Here is a 24,677-nt window from a genome sequence, read left to right as displayed (position 1 = left end):
CACTCTTCCCACCTCCGGTCCTCCAGGGACGTCGGTAGCTCCTCCTGGCCCCGCCTCGCCCCCGCCTGCAGCACCGCCCCGAATCGCGGGTCCTCGAGGCTGGCCCCGCCCATTCCTTGCACACCTCGGATCCTTTCTTTGGCGGCTGCCTGGGAAAGCCGAGAAATGGTATTTTTAAAAAATGCACCAGAAGGTTCAGATGAAAAAAAAACAAATGCCCTCAGGGTATTCTCGGTTCGCAATATCCCAGGGTAAATATATTAACATCATTTTTATCGTGCTTTCTCAAATGTAGGATCGCGAAGTACATTTCAATTAATGACTGCATTTGCACAATTAAGTGCAATAATGACTTGTTTGCTGAGAGGAATCGGTCCAGGGCACAGAGACGTTATAATTAAAAGGAAATGTCTTAAATTTCATTTCAATGGAAAGATTTAGTCAAAACTGTTATAGATAATAGTTTTTAAGAAAAGAATGAATGGAATGGAAATGCATAGAGGTGGAATGAAATGAAAAAGCTTTTCTCTTTCTTTTTGTTCTATTAAATAGTCTCACTTATGAGCCACAATTGGGACTGGCAACTTGGTTGCTAAAGTGGAAAGCTGACTGATGGGTTTAAAATCTTACTTCCCATTCCATCATTAAGCAAAACATGTGGCCACAACTTAATTTTTCTTCCACCCTCTCCATTAATTCTGCTTATCCAAAATTGGTCCCAAACCCCTCCACCCCAAATGGCAATCTCATGACCACGGAACACTCTGGTGGTTGTAAATATGATTGGTTGCAATACTTTTTTTAAAAACAGTCATATTATGAGCAGTCATTAAATGAGGCCATCAATAAGCAAGGCCTATCTATGAAACAATTTAAAATAATACATAGCAAAGAAATGGTGAAACTAGAAAACTATTTTTAATTCTAAGATTATATAAAGCACCCTAGTGTTTCTCCACACTTTTAAGTACAGATGGTTATTTTAGTTTTGGTATTTTGAGAAAATGAAATCTGGTCATCTGCTAAAAGATAAATTGATGAGGAAGACAAAATGCCTCTGACTTGTGTCTCATGATGGTTTATAACGGGTGTCAAACTTGATTTCGTTGAGGGACGCATCAGGGTTTTGTTTGATCTTGGGGGACCAGGGTGGGTGTGGCCAGGGGGCATGGCCAGCTCAATGTAACTCATGTAGGGGGCAGGGCGCCTGTGGTGACCCAAGCGGTCTTCCAGTGAAAATGGGCTCCCAAGCTCCGTTTTGGCTGCGACAGCCTCTTGAAACCCTCTGCCAGCGAAAACTGAGCGTGGGAGGGCCACATGAAGCACTCCCAAGCTCCGTTTTCACTGGCAGGGGCACTATAGGCTGGTCCTTCACTGTTTCAAAGGCGCCTGCGGGCCAGATCTAAGTACCCTGCAGGCCAGATCTGTCCCCTGGGCCTTGAGTTTGACACTCCTGGTTTATAATAAAAAAAATGAGTACAAAAATATCAAAACAGTAAGAATTAAACAATCATTAAAATAAAAAATATTTTTTTAAATGTTTGATACCAACTCGAGGGCCAGTTTTCTTAGTTCCGGAATGCATTTCAGAGAATGCTGATGATTCTTGAGAAGGTTCAGCTTTGAGTCACTGGTCTGAAATTGGAACATCAACACAGTGATAAAAACTATCTGCCCTCCCTTGGAAGGAACAAACTGCCAAAAATGGATATAGGATAACATCATTGGCCTGACACAAGAAAAAATGCAGTTAAACTTGCAAATCCAACCAAGGTGAAAGAGCTGAGAAAACTAATTCACAAAATGCTGAAAAGTGTAAATGAGATGTTTTAGGATCGGTAGAGGCATCAGAAGGGTGTGGTGGTTAATGAACACTCTTTTCAACCTTGGAAGCAGTTTCAGGGAAGCACAGCTGCCCCAGCTCAATCATCACTATTGCAATAAGTTGAGTTGCTGAAACAGCAACCAAAGTGGGTACAACGTTGGATACAGCATTTTGATTTACTTTTAAATTGTTGCCCACCAGCAGTGTTAGAACAGGAACTAGATAATCCAGAACCACCACCTAATATTGCACTGTATGTGCAGCTAAGCTAAGCGAAACAGATATTTCTGCAGCAATGACAAAGCTGTAGGACAGGCAAAGTCATTGTGGGGTTGATGAAACCTGGAGGAGAAGGTGGCTACCGTAGTTGATTATATTCATGTTGTTCTCAGTGATATGGAAAGAGAATTGACATTTGCTACTGTACCCAAGTTTAAAAAGGGTGACACCAAGCCAGCATGAAAACTATCCAGAATCAGCCCCCGTCCGTACAGCAATTAGAAATATCCCTGTGTAGGTTATCGAGCACATCTAGAGCCAGTGACAGAATTCTCCACCCAGGAAGACCAATGTGGCTTTAGACTGGGTCATAGTGGCGTGGATCAGATTTTCACTATAAGGTAAATAATTGAGTGTAAAAGTTAAGGAAAGCAAATTATTGCTGTCTTGATTGATTTCAAGAGTGCCTCTGACAGCGTTCACCAGAGTCAATATAAAAAGTTCTTTGTGATCAGCATACTTTTTTGTCCAATTGCCTTTTGGAAAAAGCACCTTTGGGACAACCATGCCCTGGATGATGGAGAATCTCCAGAGACAATTAAATAGCAAGGAAAACAAACAAGAAGAAAGCAAGTAGTATTAATCATTTACAATTACATTCAGCAGTTCAAATCCTCTTGTTTTTAAGAGGCTTGTTTTAAGAGCAGTAAGTTACTGAAGTAGCATATTCCATTCTTATGAGAGTATATGACAGATGACTAATGTCATACAGTTAGACAAGTTCATGGCAATTTTATGATTTTATCAGTGTGAAAGCTCAAATAGATGCATTCATTATTTGAAAGTAGCTCATTGAAATCTAAATAGGCTTGTAATCTGTTTAGATTTTTATCGTTATGATTTTGTGCCTTCAAGGCAGTCTTTCCTCCTGGCAACTGCAGGGACAAGTCCAGGCAGTTTTCTTGACAATTTTTTTCAGAAGTAGTTTGTTATCTTCCTAGGGCTGATGAGAAGTGACTTGCCCTATGTCACCCAGCTGGCTTTCGTGCCTAAAGCAAGAGTAGAAATCATGATCTTCTAATTTCTAGACCACTGCCTTTAACCAGTACATTAATCTGACTCTCTAGTTAAGATTTTGGCAGTAATAAAATATTTTCACACTAGAGATTGCAGAGTTGCTATGGAAATTGTTAATTCTGAGACAAATATATCACCGTTCCGAGACAAATATATCACTGTTCCTACATGCAATAGTGGGAAACAGTGAGCTGTTATACAAACTCATAATCAATATGTAAAAAACAGATTTAGAAACAATTCAAAGTACAGGTAGTCCTCAACTTCTGACCAAATTGGGACCAGAATTTCCTTTGCTAAGCAAGGCAGTTGTTAAATTTTGTGCCCAATTTTACATTTTTTTTGACACAATTGTTAAACAAATCACCAGAGCTCTTAAGTGAATCACAATCATTAGGCAAACCTGGCTTCCCTCATTGATTCTGATTGTTGAAAGCTGGCTGGGAAGATTGCGCATGGTGATCACATGACCCCATCATAAAAACGCGCCAGTTGCCAAGCACTCAAATTTTGATCACATGACTATGGGGATGCTACAATGGTCATAAAATGTTTCATTACCAATACTTTTTAATAAGAAGTTAATAGGTTCAAGGAAAGACAAGGCATTGTTTATAATGTTCTATAATAGATATCAGTGGTTGAAAATCTTAGTTTTGGGAGACAATGCACAAAATTCTTTATTGCTGTTTGTTATACATCAGCATCAGATGCTTCCAAATTCATACGATTTTCTCTTACAAAAATGCTGAACATTATTTTTCTAAAGTCTATTACTGCCATGGATTCAAGGTATATAGAAAGTAAAAGATCATACTTTGCATCATGGCTTACACTAAATAAAAATTTTAAATAGTTCTGAAAGTGAGAAAGTTGTCCCCCTTCAATAAAAGGAACAGAAAAAGGAGATAAATTTTCAAAACCATTCCTTATTGAAGTGGACTTCCAGGGAAGAAATATTGAACTGACAACTGTAGCAGAAAGAACAGCCAGCAAGTAGACTGGGTCCATTTTGCAATCTCTCTCTGGATAAGGAGAGGATCTGAAATTGCATACAGTGCTCCATTCAGATGCTCCTCATAAGAAGACCATCAGATGGTCTATATAGTGAGTTTAGAGCCTCAGAAGAAGTGGGAATAGCTAGCTTCCTCAATCCATGGTTGGCATCTTTAAGGATACTGGATTCAAATGTTGCTTTTTCTAATCACTTTCAGAAATTGATTGTTAGCTGCTTTTCAGCTGTTAGAAATCTTTGGATTGACAAATTTTACTGGGTGCCCTAATCATTAGCAAAAAAACGTTTTAAGCAGAAATTTATTTATTTCTTTTGAATACATAGGTAAGCCTCAGCTTACTATTTTGATTAGTGACTGAAGTTTCAATAGTACTGCAAAAAGTGACTTTGGACTAGTCTTCAACTTAGAACTGTCACAGCCACCCTGCAATCACGTGATCATGATTTGGGGGCTTGGCAATCGTCAAACATGATGGTTGTAGAATCATTACAAAGATTCCAGATAAATTTGAAATAGGATTTTGAAATTATAGTATGCTTATGGGAAAATATTTTTGTTTTGTATTCTAACAAAAAAAATATATGATAGGATGGGACTTTGAAAGTTGAACACCACAGGGAACTAGAAGGAACTAAAGATTACAATGAAAGCATTGATGAATTTGAGGCCTGTTAAACTGAAGAATTTTGTGTGAAGGGACAAAGTTTAGTTTGCATTAGTTTTTTTATTGTTGGAAAGTAGTAATGTTTAATAAAATTACTATTAAAAAAAGTGAAACTGCATAGTTGTTATTGCAACTCACACTTGGAATTGAAGGCATCTATAGCTAGCTGTGCAAAAATTCCATCTGTCCCACGGGCTCTTGACTTGTCTTTCAGAAAAATATCCCCATTTTAAACCATTATATCACCTACTTTCCCCTTTATACAGCTGCCAGGTACACAAAGGGCCTATTTATTGATGATCCTTGAAAAGCAGCACCTATAGAGGCAGAGGGGCCCATATCATATATAAAACAAAGAAAGACTCTTATTGACAAAAAGCCCTCCCTACTTAAAGAGGCAGGCTACTGAATTAGGGGTTCCCAGCAGGAGTTGCCTAATGAGATCAGGATCCTGAAATTCATGAATGACTTTCATCTTGTGGTTTGAGACTTCAGGAGTGAATGAAGACAAGGGGCAACTTCATTTGTGGGAGGTGAAAGGAAAATAATTCTTATCAACTGTACATCTGCCTGTCTGGTATATTTCCTTTGAGAATTGTTTTAAAAATAAATAAATAAAGCGGAACCAATGTAACAGTAGAAGGTAGGATGAAAATATGGCTGAGGAAACATCTTATTAAAGAAGGTGATGCAACAGGATGTTGATTGCTAGGTACTGAGTGGAACATATCTATATTTGCCTCTGAGCTATTTCATACAATCCAGATTTATGAAATTCTGAAATCCAGAAGACTCCTACACCAACATCAAAACTAGCCCAGCTACCTCAGGAAATGAGAACAATGGGCAATGACATAGGTTCAGTCTAGTCTTAGTTCTGTCTCAGGTACCCATCTTCCTGAGCATCCATTCAGAACTAAGAGATAGCAATTGACTAAAAGTTGTACAGGCTAGGCCATGATTACTGTGAGTTCAAATAATGCAATACAAAATTTAGTTAACAAACTTAGCATATGCACAATTACAATTGGAGTTTTAGATGCTGTTAAACTTTGTCTATGTGAAACAGAGAAAAGGAAGATTCCGCAAGAGAAAAACAGTACCTCATTTATCAACTACCTTGTTTAGCAACCATGAAAAAATAACTACTCATTTATGACCTGTGCAGCATTCAATCTTTAAATGCCATTACAGTCAATATGTGTTGTTCTATATCTGACCCGTTGTTTCTCTCCCCTGCTACCTTGCAAAGCAGAGATTAGAGAGGAAGGGATTACAAGAGAGTAGATAGCCACAAACTGTACACAATACAGAACTGTACACTATACACAACGAAAGCAATACACTAGTGCTGGCAGCTGCCAAGTGCATTATGCAAATAGCCTTTTATTCAGGTTAGCAAAAATCCTGTTGACACAACTCTGCTACCAATCCATGTGGCCCTCAGCCTTCAAATAAATCTATTTTTTAAAACACAGAATATTCCACCAAGCCGAAGGTAAGCTGTCTGTGTCTGATGAAAAATTGCATCCTAAATACTCTGAAGCTCAGAATGTAAAACGAATATGGAGAATGTTCAACTAATCAGCCTGATTTTTTAAAAAGAAATTCTTCACTAGGTAAGATAGTAGAATTCTATTGAACTTCAAACTTGTTGACATTTAATCTTGTAATATCCACAATTATGGTTTCAGCTAGAAGATTTACTACATCCAAGCTGCTGCAGATAATTCAGTTTCTAGTGAAACCTACTGTTTAGTCACCGATCAGTAAATTGTTCATTAACAGGAAGTCTCTTCCATGAAAAGAACCAGAATATGAGACCTTACTTTGATGTTGGATACTGAAAATCTGCTAAAGCAGTTTACAGAACAATAAAAAAATCCTCCTCTCTCTGGTTTACAATCTAATATTTCTGGCAAAAGGGGAAAGGCTACAATTCTTAAAGCAGACTTCTTATAAAAAGCTACTGGTTTGGAAAGGATTCTGAGAGAACACTAAAAGGAATAAGAGCAGCAGAGATGATGTGCTTCTTTTCCCTCCTACAGGCTGATAGTATGTTACGCACATACACAGTTACACACCCTTCGCTGATAAATGCGGCCAGAGGACACAGGCTTTTCAAGTCATAGACTCAAGTGCATTCATTGATTTCAAGTTTAAATCCTAAAGCCTTTAATTATTCACCAACAACACTGAAACTGAAGCAATATGTGTGACTTATGTACTACTGATATGAAGTCGGAGTATATTAATCATGCACTCTATGCAATCCTAACCCAACAAAACTAAGTGCTGTTAATTGTAAATAAATGTCATAAAAAATGGCTCCACTAATCTTATTAGGAATTGTCACTGCCACCTCCCCAGAGGGCGGAGTTTTAAGGACTCTTGTGGTGGCTACTGTTTGCAAGATGTTTAATTCCAAACTTATTGTAGAACTTTTAAGGATGACTGTCTATGGTGACCTTAACACTACCAAGAAATTACCTTGAGGTAAGATGGGTGACATAAACTTTATAAATAATAATACTCTGCACTTTGCCTTCTACACAGATATGATAGTGTTTTCAAGACAGCTGTGAATTAAAACTCATTTTGCCAATCTCACCCATTTTTTTGTGAACCTCTTATCTTCTGGAGTCTACAATTTTAGTTTTGTCTTAGTAGTGCTTGTATTAGAAGATAGGAATGAGAAAAATTGTAGCTGAGAAAAGGGTGTTTACTAGAAAGATATAGAGATTTCTAATTCAGAGAGCTTTTTTTAACAACTTGGAAAAGGAAAAATTAATAAGTATTTGAGGCCAGATGAAGAGAAAGGAGAGTGAAATTGTGTCATGCAAGCTGGGGCAAAATGATGTAATTCTTTCTGCAGTCTGTGTTGAATTGGTCAGAGGATCTTAAAGAGGCCCTGCAAGAATCCTTGGTCTTTTACAGCCCCACCTAGTGTCCTGTGAGCTTTCCCTAACTAAAGTTATGATCAGGGGTCACCAACCTTTTGGACCTCAGGTATCACTAAATTCATAATTTTAACTCCCGTGGACAACTAATATGGTTTTTTCAAAAATATAAATATTTAGTGCAATATTAAAAATGCAAATAATTTTATTGCGGGCCACCAGTTAGTGACCGCTGCTTTAGATAGGAGGAGCAACAGAAGGATGAGGTAGTGTTGATGAATAACATAGCAAGTCCACGTGGTTGGGAGATCCTGTGAAGCCCCAGCTTTGTTAACTTGTCTCAAACAATACTTAAAACATTTGCTTAAAATACAAATTTAGTTCTTTACAAACCTTATCAGATGATACTGAGGACGCAAAACACCCCCCCCCCCGTTGGAAATGGAATATATTAATATATTAATAAGTTATCTCTTTATCAAAAATTTTCTTTCAAAGAATAAGAAGCTCATGTTATTAAAATCTTTATTCACATAATACTTATCTATGCATAGCCTGATCCTTGGAAAACGCAAAACTGAGATTTGTTTTTCCTTTTCCCAACAGCTTCTACTCGTACCCACTCCAAAAGGCAAGTCTCTGGCAGCTTCAAGGTGAACATTTTGTTTCTGCTGCCATATGAATAAGTTACTTCTTAATAAATTATTTATTTTTCTTTTTTAGCAACAGTTCCAGTTCTTCAGATGCAAGATAGCCTACATGTCTGCTCAAGCACAGGATGTCTCTTCCATTTTCTTTATCCTTAAAATAGCATACAAAAGAAACATGAAGTTATTCGGAAAGTCTCAATCAACGAGCAAGATGTTTTCCTCCCCAACAGCATCTTCCTGGTGTAGATTCATTGTGATTGTACACTTACCATGCATCTACAAAAAAATCATCTAAGCCACTGACATAATTGGGTGGTATTTCATAAAAAGTCTGAAGCTGGTGACCCTCATAATAGCAACTATTAACCATTATCAAATTACTGTAATTTGAGACATTTGGCTGAACCAGTCTGACAAAAATCAACTTATTTTGAAAGTTCTTTTTGTTAAAGTAGGCATAACACAGGGGTATAAAACTCGATCACGTCACATAACGCAACATTTTTTGCATTTGCTGAGCCGGGTTGGGCATGGCCTGCGTGTGATGTATCTGGCTTGCAGGCTGCCAGTTTGACACCCCTGGCATAACATTATCAATAGGATTTGACATTAAGCCAACTGATAGTTTGGGCAACTATCTTAAGACAATTATTGGCATAGGCTGAAAACATGACCTTAAAATGCTATAGTGTAAGGAAAGTTATTGAAATAGATGCAAAGATGATAGTGTTATTTTTTGTACCTGTGGGCATTAGGGTCTATTTTCAAAAGAGAAAGCATGTCAAACTGATTTTAAAAACTATTAGAAATAACTGATAACATCTGGGCCCTGTCTTTAAATTCCTTTTAACTGACACCCAAGATATAGCTATCAGAAACATTATCTATCATAGAAAATCTCTGAGGTTTCCAATACAAGTTTGGGGAATAATAGTTCAGGGCATTAAACATTGGAGTTAACATACAGAATTGTTTTCCACACATTTCCCCCCAATATCTTTGGCAGGACTATCAGGTGCATGAATCAAAACCATGATACATAAATTTCCTGAAGCTAGAAACACAAATTACAATTCCTGCTAATGGTCACAAAGCCAGGGAATCACAACTTGGATCAAAAAACAAAAGATATGCATCTAAAACATCTTCAGTTCAGCTCAGATCTTGAAAATGACAGACAATCCTCAATGCCTGACAGCGTAACGCCTGCAACTGCCTTACAGTTGTGGATAAAACATTGTTTTTTCCTTCCGCAGGCACTCATCGTGTCTTCTTAGATTTTCAGTTTAGATCAGAAGTTTAGCAACAAATCCCGTTTGTTTGTTTGTTTTTTAAATGTACAGCACTGACAGGACATAAAGTACTGGCTCAAACTCTACTTTGTAGGAGAAATATTGAGTTCAAGGCAGCAATAACCCTTACCTTTGAGAACACAATGATTTGCACAAAAATCTCTGATTAGAACTTTGCAGGATTGTGCAGGTCTGAGTAATTTCAGCCTTGTAGATGAACAACAGGTTTCAACAGTAATCTAGAACAGTCCTTTTCCTTCAGCAGTTTTGGATTTAACAGAACACTGAACACAATTATATATTTTCCTTGTGAAGTCCTTTAGAAAATGTCAGCAACAGATGCATGGATGTATATCTATCGGGAAAGGCAGTAAATCTCTTCAATATCACATTTGCCCTACCCCTCCATCACTTTTTTTAATGGCCAGTATGGATGCCTAGATAGTGTATTCTTTAAACCCCTGAATTAGACTAAAATATTAAGATTGTACTTGGAATCAGTTAGAAGAATAAGATCTTTTCTGGAACAAGCATGTATTAAGTGTCCCAATACCCATCTCTTCAAAGGAAATCCCAGGAGAGTTCTCAGTGCAACATCCACTGCCAGCAATGGAATCCAAAAAGAAAAGGAAAAAGATACAGGGTTACCCAAGGGGAACTTTCTTGTCTTCAACAGCGCTTTCAAACTACAATTGTTTCTCTTCTGATGCAGAAATTCTGTTATTTAATTCCAGTTTATCCTGCCCATAGCCATGCAGAACCAGTTGTGCTGTTTTCTATTTATTACTTTAAAAAATAATCCCCATCAGTTTCTCTTATAGCTACAAATGGGAAAGTGTCATTCTATCTTCCACCAATACAATGTCTGGCCCAAATTGATCTGTACATTGCTTTATTGTAGCCAAGATGTTCAGAAGTCGTAGATCCAGGGCATCCATATGGGAGGCAGACAGCACAGGTGCAATAGGGTCATGAGACATAGCAGTTTTTAAGGCTGACTTCAGGACTCCATTCTTTATATAATTCAACCTGTTCCATGTGGAGACTCTGATACTGCAAAAGAAAAACATGTAACACACTTCGGTTTATATCGGAAGTCCAAACCTTCAGAAGACTTCCCAAACTATTTTCAATACTTTATGCTTTTTAATGTTATTACTTCTTAATCATATTATATAAACGTTACTACATTGAAATCTACATTTGAAATAAACACAGTATATCATAATTTACAACATTACAATGAAAAAAAAAATCTTCCCAAAAGAAGCTTGTCACAGGATTTACTTATTCAGAGCTATGAACTACAGTGATATTCCAGAAACAGTTTTTAAATTAAATTAAAATTCATAAGTCTATGTTTAATCATTACTCTCAGGGAAGTGGGAATAGATGGTAAGTGCTAAGTTGCATACAAAACCAATTAGCTCCCCTGGATATGAACTATAAGTCTAGTATTTGGTAAAGCTGTTGCAAAATTATGAATATAAAGAATGACACTCTGTATATTTAGATGTATGACACAATGAACGTTAGTTTTATTTTTTCCAACAAGCTCAGTTCATGACCTGCAAGCTCTTGTTCCTGTATTCATCAAATAATTTTTCTTTACATGGACCCCAGAACTTAAGTGATTGTTACATGTATTATGTGAAAGTCAGTTACAAGCCAGCAAAATCTTGATACCTGAAAATGTTGACATTCCCGCAAGAAAAAAGCTGCAAAAGTTAGAGGGAATGTCTTTCTCCAGCATTAATTTTTAATTCTCTTTCTTTAAACAGCTACTGTGTTTCCCTGAAAATAAGACAGGGTCTTATTTTCTTTTGACCCCTGAAGTAAGCACTTGGCCTTATTTTCGGGGAGGTCTTATTATTTTTGAGGTGCAGGAGGTGGCAAGTGTGGTTACCTCGTGGCTGCTGCTGTGTTGCAATATTTTTGTGGAGGGCTTATTTTTGGGGGAGGGCTTATTTTAGAACATGCGCTCAAAAGCCGGGGTGGTCTTATTTTCAGGGAAATAGGGTAGTTGTTCCAAACGTTTAGAGAATGGCACGTACATAGGCTCTCATGTAGATTCTAAAAACACATAATTGTGCATTTAACATTCTAAAATATTTTCTCAAATTCTAAAGTTGCCTTGGACTTATCATCAAACATAAGAACTCAAAAGTACCTTAAATAAGATCCATCTTGTTTTTAAGATAATATTCAAATAAGTCAATAACTTTTTATTCTGTACTCACATGCAGCACTGATAAAGAGGTGCAAGGATGCTTCTCTCATCCAGGGAAGGGTTTCCAAAACTGAAAAACAGATACAAAATGAAAAAAATATTTCCCTCTGTAAAGGTCTGTACAACAGCTATCAGTAAAATGGTAAGATGGCAACCTTATCAAAAAGTGCCAGAAATGGAAGAAAATTAGCAATGTGCATCCATAAACACCAAGTCAGAAAACATGAGGAGAACTGCTTAATTTCACAACACATGAACCGTTTCAACTGAGAAAATGTGAGCTTCTAGATCAATAAATAAGCCATATTTACACACCATTCGAGAGACAATAAAAAAGCTAAGAATATAAAGCCTACAAGATATCTTTCTCAACTGACAACACCCAGATAAGCAAGGATTAATACCAGGCAAACAATCAAGCAGAAAATAATACCCTAATTAAGAAATTACCAATGAGAAAATCAAAACTGGCAGAGAAAGCTGCAGCATATAAACTGGGAGCAAGCCCCAAACTTACTGACTGGTGCTGTTATGTAATTGTATAATACATGTGCAAGCAAACAAATAAGCTCAGAGAACACCAAGGACTCCCAAGTCATTCTTTCCCATAAATAAGAATTTGAAATGTATAAGGAATTCCTGATATTTCAGTTAGCTTTCAAACTAGATCAAACCTTTGGACAACCTTAACACTGCAGTAATTATGATAAACCAATTGTAATCTGGTGGCAATTATTTTACTGAAGGAATTTGCATGTCAGATAACATTCCTACCTTTTGGCATTGTCAAGTAGAATAAGCATACTGGCCCCTTCATCATCCTGAAAACTTTCATAATGGTGTCTGTCAGCATTCCCAATCAGATAATCAAAGATGGCCGTATCAATGATGTCAAGAAGCCGTGGGCCTGAATCATAGGGTGAGGTCTTCTTTACAGCATCACAGTAACTCTCATCATATTCCCATCTGAAAGCAGACACAGAAATTCAACCAAACACTGTTGATCTTTAAGATTTATAGTACAATTATGTAACTTCAAAGGGTTGAAAGAGAAGATTGCATAATTGGAAAAAAGAGAACTGCTGTTAAATTTAAATTTCTATCTCAAAATCTGTTTGATAAAAGACGATAGCAAAAGATGGCAAAATTGTCTCTTCTACTTCGTTTTCTACTTAATTTTCTCTTTTAACATAAAGATTTCTTCATTTATTTTCACCTTTTGATTCATAAATGATGATTGGCAACATGGATATTCAGGAAAATGATGCAAAATAAAAAAAGGATGATCAAATTGGAAGACTGATTTTTGATATAAGCAGACTTGAACTGATCGAAACTAATACATAGATTGGAATTTCATTAAATGCTGCATGTCACACTTCAACTCAAGGACTAATGCATAATGAAACTGACCCAAACTTGAAACAAACTGCTTCAGCCTTTCCTAATACAGATGTGCTTTTATAACGGTAGCTAACCCTATTGGCAGAAAGTAGAACTACTGCTGTTGAAAACACTCTTTGAAAATGGATTTAGGGATTTTCAAGCAGATAAAATACATCTCAAAATCCAGGCCCTGTGCTATGTACACAGTCTTATACCATGCCAGCCCAATAAACCTAAAAAATGATTTTGCTTTAGAAAACTAAGAGGTTAACGAAAGAAAAAACAAAAAAGGGACCTTCGTTTCTCCTTCATCTTTGAAATCTTTTGCCCCCTAGTTTCTCAGTGTGAACTTCGTTCTTCTGCATAAAAGGAACCGAGTTTTAACAATTAGTTAGGAACAACATATATTAGCAATTTAAGGCTGATACCTCCTTTTGCCTCTATAATTGTAGTCCATTCTCTGGATTGACCAACTGAAATGGCAAGGAGGTAATTGTTGTGAACTTCATACCTGGCTAACTTGCCCTCCCGGTACGTCCTGCCCCATGGATGCCGATGTTTCTGAAGAGGCCATACATCTGGCAGCCAAAGAGTGAGTGATCCTTCCATGGAATCTCCTTCAGCACAGGCTGGTTCTGTTTCCCGGCAGTAGTAGCACTTCCCATAGAAACAAGTATTATTACCTGGAAAGCAAACAAACATTAGAACAAAGCAGCTTAGACCTAAATTAAATCCTTATATTAATTATTTAACACTTCTCATTTCTCAGAAGCTTTCTGGGAAAGAAACCATAGGTTCTAAAAAGGTTGTTTTGATGATCTTCATCATCTGTTGCTGTTGGAGCTCACCTCTCTGGTAGCAATGCTTAATTTATGAGGGTTGTTTATTTCTAAACAGAGTTGGATTGTACAGTAATTTTATCTTGCACGGTCTCCACCTCCCAGTTCTTTCAGGCTTCAAGAAAACAAGGAAACACCTTTCTATGCTGCTAAAGAAAAAATTGGCCGAACACAACAGCAAATATTTAACCAAGGTATGCATATTTTAGAGACATTATCTGCTGTGGCATTTGGCTAGATTAAAAAAATTCCAATTTCATATTCAAATAATTCATATTCAAAACCAGCCATCTCAAAATTTAAACAGTCTGCTCTTACTGTTGAAATAATTGAGTAAAGGCTAATTACAAGTAGTCTTCAACTTACAACAAGAGACTGAAAAATTTGTCATTAAGTAAAGCATCCTGTGACTGCAGATTATTTTACAATCTTTTTTGCTGTAGTCATTAAACAAATCACAATGGTCATTAAGCAAGATATGACCACAACGTGTGGCTTTCCCTGCCAGTTTCCCCATGAACTATGATTTTCGGAAGCCGGCTGAGAAGGTTGCAAATGGCAATCACTTGACCCCAATATGCTACAAACGTCAAAAATGTGAACCAGTTTCCAAGCACCTGACTCGTTAAGCAAGGCATCATATGAGCACAAGAACCCTGCAATGGTCATAAGTGCAAGGACCATTGCACTTGCTTGTAGGTCACTATTTTCAGTTGCTAAACAAATAGACATAAATCAAAGAGTAGTTGTACTACTCTGACAAATATCAGAAAATCAGAAAATTAATATGTCAAATACTAGACCTCAATGAAAGTTTTATTCAGGAATCAAAGTACTCTCTGTGCCCCGATTTATTTCTGATTTTCCACGTTTGAGAATGGGGAGTGTATTACCATATTGTCCTTACCAGGGCTAAGAGGGATGTGGTGTTCTGTCAAGATTGATGTTAATCTCAAATTAGAATTTACAATCTAAATGTGTGAGTTCTATAACATTACTAACTAATATTTGTATAGATCTGCATAATTATTAATACTGAAAAAGGAGATAATTTGTATATATGACACAGGGAGTTGATAAGAGTATGATCTCTAGTGAGCATTCTTCAAATTGTATTTTCCAGGAATGTTACAAGAGACTTGTTTTTTCAACCTACCTAAAGTCATGAAAGTACTAAGCAACTGTTCTGTGGCAACAGGCTTGATCTCTGTGCGGAGGTTCACGAACCTACCAACCACAAGCGGGGCCCGCCGGAAGCCTAAGATTCTGTTTGAATGAGAAAGAATAAAATGAAACAAGATATGAATTCATATAACACAATAAAAAATATAGGCTGGATCTATGTATGAAGTCTGTAGGAATCACCCAGTAAGTATCCTCAAAGGTTTAAGGCTCCTCAGATGTTAAAGTAATTTTAAATATAACTTCTTAATTAGTAATATCTATGTTTTATTTTGTTTTGTACTGCAACTGATAATTTTTATTGCTCTCGTTTGGATTCTAAAAATTTACTGAATTAGAAATTGAGGTTAATAAAAACTTTTTTGCTTCTTTGGACTGTGCTCTTATTCATATGCCAGGCTTCTGGGTGTACTTGGCTCATAAAAAATGATTTGCCAGAAGTGCAACCTTTTCGGCTTGGATTGTGTTTAGGCTGACTGTTTATTAATTGTTGTAGTTAATCAAAGTGGTAGCAGCTCACCTGCTTCTGAAATATATGGAAAATGTCTTGCAGCAACATAGGAGGACCAATAGTTCTTGAACTGAAGCACCAGAGATTTTCACAAGATTGACCAGAATGATGATTGGACTTAATCTAGGTTTAAATTTAAATTTGTTGGGGAAGAATGTGTCGGACTGCTAATCTGTACTCTTTACTGAAAACATGTATTGAAAGACCTGAACTGATTGTCAATTTTTGTGGAGCACAATTTAAGAATTTAGGCATTAACTATTAAAGGATTATCTTGAAATAAACCTGCTAAACATCGTCCCTCTAACGATGCTGTCACTCTTTGAGTTGGCCCCAAACTCTCAAAGGATTGGGTCTTCTCCCATGCAATTCACTCTCTTGAAATTCTACCCCCTATTCCAGCAGTAGAATCGCATTTTCTTTTTAGCTAGGCTTTTTTATGTTTAAATTGGTTTATAATTTATATTAACTGATTTTATAAAAGTTTAATTATTTATGTTTTGTCTGTTATTGTTAGTGTGTCATCCTTGCACAGGGACCATGCTAATCTTCCCTGTGCCAATTTGGCTATGTGCTGCCAAAGTGAGCACATTTTATTTTGTCAGCCACTTTAAATGCCCTTTGAATAGAAAGGTGAGGTGTAAATTGAATGAATAAATTAAGTATATTGTATCAAAGTATCAAAATTTTACCTGTCTAGATGGAAGGCTGCCACCTCTGCATTATGTCTGTCATAGCCAGCATATGGCTCTCCTTCTATTACATAGTCTCTGGGATATCTAAAAATTATGAAAAGATAAGTGATTATTTGACTAATGGATTTGATTTCAGATTAAAGAAGAATCCTCAGTAAAAACCACTCTTCTTCATCCAAAGTAGTAATGAGAATGAAATAATTCTGAAGAACTTTTCTCAGTGCCAAATCTTCTAACAATTAGTTGTACTTCCACATATAGAAGGAAATATCTCACAAACATTTCCATTCCAGAGGCACAGGCCCATTTCTTACTTAGAAGGAATGGTATGGGATTTCAGCAAATATCTATTCATTATACTGATCTTAATTGCATATTCCTCCTATTAGGGAACAATGATCAGGCACTCCTGTTTGGAAAAACCTAATGCAAATTACATGCTAAGGCATGCTATAATTTGTTACTGCATTGTGTGAATTTGCAATTCTTGTTTTATGACACAATGTAACGTATGAATGCAAACTTTATGACTTATGCACAAGCTACAACTTTGTTCAAATTCAACCATTAAGCTGTTATATCAGCCATGAAGAAGATAACAAAAAGACTACAGATGATATTATTTGTGATTGAAGAATCATTTCACCTCTTAGGTTTGAAGACTACTTTCTGTCCACCTTCCAGCACAAGTAGTGCTTTCAACTGGGTGCCCTTATAGCCCACATCTGCTTTGATGATCTTCTTGGTAGCCATAGCATGCATCACTGCCCCCAGTTCTGGTGTTTCCTCCGGATACACTTCACGTGGCACCACCCACTGGGCTGCAATCTCCCAAGGAGACTGCAGTGTGTGATCAAGTCGTGGGTCTAATTCAATCCGTAGACTCGTCATCATGCGATGGAAGGCGCGCTGGTCCTCACGGTTGGCTGCTGATGTGTCCAAGTTGTCTATGAGGAAAACCTTTGTGAAAATAAAGATGACGAGTAGAATTGCCAGAAGTACCACACGTTGCTTCAACTTCATGATGATTATTAGTCCTTTTCTGATGGCTTATCAAAGGCTACAGGAAATCTCTCACAAAACAAGATAATAAGCAGCACAGTTCCTGATTAATTTTATTCAGTATCTTCAATCCAAATGATCCACTGTTGCAACCACCTCTTCTGGTACTCCTGTAATTAAAAGTCACAATTGAATTTTGTACCATTAGCAAATTCAGCAGGTATCTCTTGAACAGAAGTTGCTGATTTATAATTACAATTTACTTAAAAACAATCTATTTCAATGGGGTTACCCATAACTTAGACAGATACTTATCAAATCAGGACCAACTGAAAAATAGCTCCTACCTCAAACTAATTTTCAGAAAATGAATGTGTACCACTAAATAAGTATAACTGATTGGCTTTAACTCAACTTTTATAAAGATACGATTTATTTCCACTTTTCTTGGAACATGGGAAGGCTATTATTTTGTTTCCAACTTAGGCAGAGAGCTATATAAAACATACTTAAAATACCAGTTTTGTGCCATACCATGATGGGAGCAAATACCTTACTTTGGAAATATTCATGGCAGTATAAAACACTTAACTGCTAATTAAGATACATAGGAATGGATTATTTGTATCTTTTGAAGGTTCAAATGCCACAGCATGAGGTTTTCATTTATTTTAGCACTGTCAGGCTATAGTTCTAATTACAAATAGAAATTTTTTCTATAAAACAAACCATGGTTACTCAAACCAAGATTTAATGCAATGTGTGAACTCAATGAAAATCTTTTTTAAGAAGTGTGATAATTATTTACCAGATAGTTTGTACAAGAAAATGTTTGTTTCTATTACCTGGAATTGCGCCATTCACATTTTTTGCGTTTTCTATTTCAAAACAAATCTGTTTTGATTCACACTAAATGAAGTTATACATATTCTCATTTTTCTATCATCTCTATATCTCCACTCTCTCAATAGTCATTACAATTTTAAATTGTAAGTCCCATATAGCATCTTTTATTTATTGAATTCCTTTTATAATCTGTACCTTCTCTAATAAGCTCAGAGCAGTTTTTAAAGGCTCTCACCAATTTTTAGGAATAGACCTGATTCTGTAAAATACCATGTACATGAAAAACACTGCATTTATAAGAATTTGATTTTATATAGAGCAGTAGTAGAACGTAAATGGTAAAAAACACTTCCTGCAGCAACAGCAAAGAACACCAACAGGAGATGATTGAAATCACCTTTAAACCTACAAAACGGTCAGAGTATTTGTTTTAATGGAGTAATATACTATTCTCCATGAGCTCCTGAGAATATTTTACAATGCATTTCTTCTAGAATTCTAATTTAACAGTATTTCTCCTACTAGAATCTCATCACAGTAAAACACATTTAATTCTGCAGAACGTAGTAAATATTTTTTCACTTGCTAGAATCATAACACAAGAGATGTGCATTCTACAGCTAAAGGAGCAATGTAACCAGTTCTTTCCCAGACTGGAGAAAAAAACTGCGCTAGTACTATACAAGCTCCAAAGTTTGAAAAAGAAGCAATTTCTTCTTCCAATATTTTATAATATTGAACAAAAACTGTATCCTAAATTAATAGAATATAATGCACAATTTTAAAAAATGCATAGCACTGGCCTCAGTTTGCCAGATTATTTAATTTACTGACAATTTATTAGCAGATAAATGCCGGTAGGTTCTAATAAGAGTATGTTTGAAATCCAGATGTAAATTCCAAAAACAAAATACCTGTTTCTTCCAATCCCAAATAAACTTTCTATTTATAAGAATGTTCTGAAAATCACAAGCAAAATTGTCTGCTGTTTTAGTAGTAGGTAGACTAACACAGTAGAACTAATGTAATTAAAATGGTCTTGGGAAGAAGAGAAATGGGGGGAAAAAAACCTTTGAAACATACTGTCTCTGACAGACTGTGAACACCACAGAAGTGGAAAATGACAGGCAGATGGTATCTATCTTACGAGCTTGCTACATGCTCCTTTGGATGTTAATGGCTTAAGACATGCATTTATTCTCATATCGTTGTATTCATCTTAAACTACAGCAACACAATAATGTATTTTAAATTCAGTTTTCCCAAGACATTAAGAATTACTGCTGAATCTCTTAACACTGATTATCAGTTAAACCATCAACCATAATAACTGTTGTATTTCTCCAATGTGAATATGAATAAAGCAGGAATGGGTATATAGGTGTGTGTGTACATATAAATATATATGGCTGTGAGCAGGTGTATGTAGTGTTTCCCCGAAAATAAAACTGGGTCTTATTTTCTTTTGATCCCTGAAAAAAAGGCTAGGACTTCTTTTTGGGTGGATCTAATTACTGACTCACCTTGCAATGGTGGCATTGACAGCCCCGCCAAGCAGGAGCCCGCTGCTGGCCCACTTCTTCTGTGGCCGCTTTCCATCACTCGCATGTGTCCGTCTCGGCCTCCATTTCACCATCAGAGCCCTCCAAAAAGCCCTCTACAGCTGAGAAATGGGCTCTGAGTTGATGGGCGTGGCACCCCATGGCTTCCATTTTGCCTTTAGATGCCTTTCGGAAAGCCCTGTGCAGCCGATAACAGAGCTCCGGATTGAGGCCGGGGACGAAACGTGCGAGTGGCAGCAAGTGACCACAGAAGGTGAGGCAGGTGTTGAGGTTTGCGAGGTCTGGTAAGTAGGGCAGTTCCACCCCCACCCTAGCTTAATTTTTACCTCCCCCCCGAACCACAGAATGGGCTAATTTTGAGTGCACACATTCAAAAGCATGATAGGGCTTCGTTTCGGGGTGGGTCTTATTTTAGTGGAAACACCGTACTATACAGTAAAAAACTGTATGAGATTTATTTCCAATTAATCCAGTAGTATGGTATGCATGATATTTGATTATTTAGGAATGCTATGAATGGTTGAGAAAGAAATATGGGCATATGTATGAGATATAGTGATCAGGAACAAAAAAGTATTGTATGAAGATGAACTTATGAGAGATTTAGGAAACCCACAAACAGTATGTAAATTCCAAAGTTTGAATTAAGGGAATGTCATTCTAGAAGGTGTTCTAGAAAATCTGAATGATGAAATGAAAATGACTGTAATTAGAATTAGTATATTTGTTCCCCCAAAATAAGTTTGTACAAATATTTGGGCTACATTATTTGATGTGGAAAAAAAAAAATAGCTGTTTTAAGAGGTCTGAAAAACATTGTACATTCTTTCATTAAAAGAATTCTAAAGCTATGTAATAAAATGCAACAGTTTAAGGCACTTTTCACATCTCAATCTTTTAGAATGATCACAAACAAGCATAACATTTTAAAACTGTTCAAGCTGCCCCAAAAAAGAAAACAAAATTACCTCCAAAAAGATTCCAGCCTATGGCTCTGTTTTCATAGAGGTAAAAAAGTTTCTTTCTTGCTTGATCAGCAATACAGACTAAATGGCCTTTATTTCACCGATTAGAGTACAAATCGTGCAGTCATTTTTTTTCTTTACATACCCATGTAAACTATGTTCAAACTTTTCTTAACCTAACTAGTAACATTTCCCCTTTGAAAAGAAACACTGATGTGGCTTATCATTCTTTATAGTGACTCAGCATTTGTATTAATTCACTTCTCTACCATATCCACTCAAAGAAACTTAGTTCTGTACTTCTATAATGATGAGATAAAATAACTGCCCACATGGTAAAAAAAACCCATACACTTGTATATAAACTTCTAAAAAACCCTGTTATTGTACACTTGATATTGATCAGTTGATGTCTGAATGGACCCTGCTGAAAAACATCAGGACTGTAACCAATTATTGTTGCAATCATTTAATGCTGCAGATATCTAGGGATAAAGAGGTATAAAGAACAAGAACTAAAAACTGAGAGGAAAAAATGAAAATTGAGAAATAGTTATGGGTAAAAATCTATATGGTGGGTTCAGAATGTCTTCCAAATATATTTATTTTAGACTGAAAGATTGATTTTCCAAATATAAGTACATAAGTACATCAGATCAGAAATTATTATGTATCCATCAATGGAGCCAAAAGAAGTGGCTACTATATAAATGATTAAAATTAAATTTAACAAATGTATTTATTATTACATTTATTTTAGTTTTGTAACATCTGCTCACATTGCAGAATTTTATGGGGGGAAAATCTTGCTCTCAAATAAAAAAAAATGTTTCAAGGAATCAGTTGATTTTGCAAAGCATGAATCATCATCACATCCTATGCCAAGCAGATTGTGCTAGAATGCATGAATAAATATAATCTTTATTGTCTTTGTACTTAAATACAACGAAATTGGTTGTTTGAATTGAATAACATTTCTTATTACATTCAAAATATTGCATGATACATCCTGGCACCCTATAAACTTATAGCAATAATTTTATAAATTTAGAACTTATTTAACATGACCACCTAAATATCTGCATCTTATTTTCTTCCAAGTAATTCTATTAAATATTATAATTACAATACTGCTTCTGCTATATCGTATATGCAGGTGTTAGAATCTGCTTAAAGCTCTCAAGATCTTCAGGGGCTTCTCCACCTGAGTCAGGTGTTTGGGCAAAGATCCTTCCTCTTCTGCGCACCCCCGCCCCGAAGTTCAGCAGACTTCCACTCTGCTACTCTTTAAGCACCGAAGGGAGTTTTTTAAATAGATATTGATACAGGCATCGATCTATCCGGGACATGCAAGGGATGCTGTTGTACCTCCTCTCCTCTGCTCCTCTTTTAATATTCAATTTTGAAAACGAAAAAAAAAAAAACCCCAGAGGAAAAACCCGCAAATACCTTGTTTCCCATGGAATGGCAGCAACGTGTGGAGCCCTCCATGCACTCAGTGTGGTGAAGATGCGTTATCTACCTATAAGTGGTATTTAATATTTTCTTTTTGATATCAGACCTTGCCGAAAGACGATTCAGTTCTGCCCCCTCCAGGTGCACACATACACGGGCTTGCACGCTCCCACAAACACACGCACGCACGCTCTCTCTTTCACACCCACACCCACAAGCACACCCCAGCGCTCCGCCCGAGATCCCCTCCCTCGAAGGCATCAGCAAAGAGAGGGAAGCCCCACCCCACATACGCACACTCCCGACAATTCCCTCTTCCCATTTCTCTTTCCCCTTCCCCTATACCTTCTTTGCTTTTGTCCCACTGCCCGGTCTGCGGATCCCGCCAGGGGAGGAAGCGCCATGGAAAGTCGGGCCCGACAATTACTCCGCCGGTTTGCGCATTTGCCTGCGCGCTTTTCTCAGCTGCCTCCACCCACCCACCGTGTCTGCGCCCTTCTCCTTACCCAGCCAACAGGCGCCAACGCGCCATCGCTGTTCCCAAGGCCGCCCGACAGGCCGGCGATCCTCCGCCTTTGCAAGCCTCTTACCCCACTGGCAGCCGACCCACGCACCGCTTCTCGCGGTTCTCCCCGCCCCGTCCTCCCGCCAGCCAATGGGCGCGCTGGGAGAGACCACGTCCCTTGCCGAACCGCCCACTCCGAGCCAAGCCAAGCGCGTGTTTATTCTCGCGCTAAGACTCGAAACTCCGTCCCCCAAGAGTTCACGAGGAGCCGCCGCGTGCCCCGTTCCACCAATGGGAGGATCGCCGATACTTGATCGCGCTTTCTTCCTTCTTTCGGTAGCCAATAGCAAAACACGCTAGCTAAGACGCCAGGCCCTTCCACGTAGGCTTGGTGGGCGGGATCTAGCCAACTTGTCTTTTAACTCTCGCGTGTCTGTGAAGGGATAGGCGGCGGGGGGGGGGGGGGGGAGGAGTTGTCTATGAAACAAATAAAATAAATGTATAGAAGGGGTTGTTTCTACGATAGCCGTCGTAGGAACCGTCTTGTAGGAATGTGGTATTTTTAATCTTGGCACATGATCCATTTGGAGCAGTGCGATTTTTTTAAAAAAATCAAGAAAACTCCAGCATTCCGTATTTCCCAGCTAGCTACTCCTATATGCTTCTGGGGGGAGGGAGGGGGGGGAAAGCAAAGGCAGAAAAAGTGGCGGCGATTGAAACCACCTCCACGTTCAATTTAAGTCTCCAAAGAAAAGGCTAGGAGGGAAATTCGCTTTTGAAGCCTCGCCAAGCTTTACTATACTATTGCTATATATCCCACGACCATCATACATCCATCAAACCCTATGAAGTTATTCCCCATTGGAATTACCTGACAGTTCCGCTCTCTGTTTGATTGTCGGCTGGGAGGCTGAAGGCGAATCCCACACGGCGGTGGATTTGTCTTTTAGGTACACTAGTACTGATGCTGCTTAACTGCCCCGAGCAATAGAGTACAGCACTCCTCCTTGAACAAATATTAAGCAATATACGCCGGTGTCTTATCCTGTAAAACCAGGTTGGCAACGTTTTAGATCAGAGGTCTTCAAACTTGGCAACTTGAAGACTTGTGGACTTCAACTCCCAGAATCCCAAAGTTGCCAAGGTTGGGGACCCATTTTAGATTCTAACAGTTCACCTGATCGGGATCCATATGCATGCACAGGTGCAAGCTTTGTTTCAAGTCCTACTGTCCATGGTTTCCTCAACGCAGTTTTCTGGATTACCGCAATGTATTAAAACTCGAAGGCTCATTTGACTAAAATGTGGCTGGTGGGTTGTGGTGAAAATGGGTTTGTCTTGCTGCCTCTGTCTTGTCCCACTCTTTCCCAGTGCCCTACGACAGAGCATTGCTCCATTTCTTTAAAATCCCTGCTTTTCAGCGTACTAATATGGGCATCTTCACAAAGAGGAGAAGAAGCTCTCCTCTGAAGTAATTCGTCAGTACAGGGTGACAGAAAACCTGAATGGAAAAGAGGTTAGTGCCTCACTGTGGTTGTCAGGTGTAGAGCTCTACAAGCAAGGGCAATAAGTCAGGGGTGTCCAAACTTGGGAACTTTAAGACTTGTGGACTTCAACTCCCAGAATTCCCCAGCCAGCCTGGCTGGGGAATTCTGGGAGTTGAAGTCCACAAGTCTTAAAGTTCCCAAGTTTGGACACCCCTGGCAATAAGTGAACGGGGCTACACTGGCTGCTGGTCAACTTTTCCTTCAATAAGGTTGTCACAAAACTGTCAGATAATTCTTGTTTTTTTAAAAAAAACATGCTTTCTATTGAAAAAAATTACAATGCTAAAAATAATACAAAGTAAAATAAAG

General features: G+C 37.7%; 1 protein-coding gene and 1 long non-coding RNA gene across 5 annotated transcripts; one reads left to right on the top strand and one right to left on the bottom strand.

Annotated features, from left to right (window-relative positions):
• The first annotated feature begins 124 nt into the window (after positions 1-124).
• LOC309389398 lies at positions 125-8,525 on the top strand. Its single transcript, XR_014174941.1, has 2 exons — positions 125-251; positions 8,308-8,525. It is a non-coding gene; the product is annotated as an uncharacterized lncRNA (long non-coding RNA).
• On the bottom strand, positions 8,213-23,969 carry FAM20B (FAM20B glycosaminoglycan xylosylkinase). 4 transcript variants are annotated; one of them, XR_014174938.1, is made up of 9 exons: positions 22,823-22,949; positions 17,133-17,658; positions 16,484-16,570; positions 15,255-15,364; positions 13,771-13,942; positions 12,648-12,839; positions 11,884-11,943; positions 9,774-10,696; positions 8,213-8,502 (listed from the first exon to the last, which is right to left on the bottom strand). XR_014174938.1 is itself a non-coding variant. In XM_081947698.1 (8 exons), exons 2-8 carry the CDS (start codon positions 17,507-17,509, stop codon positions 10,465-10,467), a joined length of 1,230 nt encoding a protein of 409 aa, XP_081803824.1. In that variant the 5' UTR covers positions 17,510-17,658; positions 23,693-23,969; the 3' UTR covers positions 8,213-10,464. The 4 variants fall into 4 exon arrangements, 3 of the variants coding, with proteins under 3 accessions (XP_081803824.1, XP_081803823.1, XP_081803825.1); XM_081947698.1 differs by lacking the exon at positions 22,823-22,949 and adding an exon at positions 23,693-23,969 and having other exon boundaries at positions 8,213-10,696; XM_081947697.1 differs by having other exon boundaries at positions 8,213-10,696.
• Positions 23,970-24,677: the final 708 nt, after the last annotated feature.

This window comes from Natrix helvetica, assembly GCF_964273705.1.
Source record: "Natrix helvetica genome assembly, chromosome: 3".
Lineage (NCBI taxonomy): Eukaryota > Metazoa > Chordata > Lepidosauria > Squamata > Natricidae > Natrix > Natrix helvetica.
The sequence above is the reverse complement of the archived record's forward strand: the minus strand, read 5'-3'. Positions and strand labels throughout refer to the sequence as shown.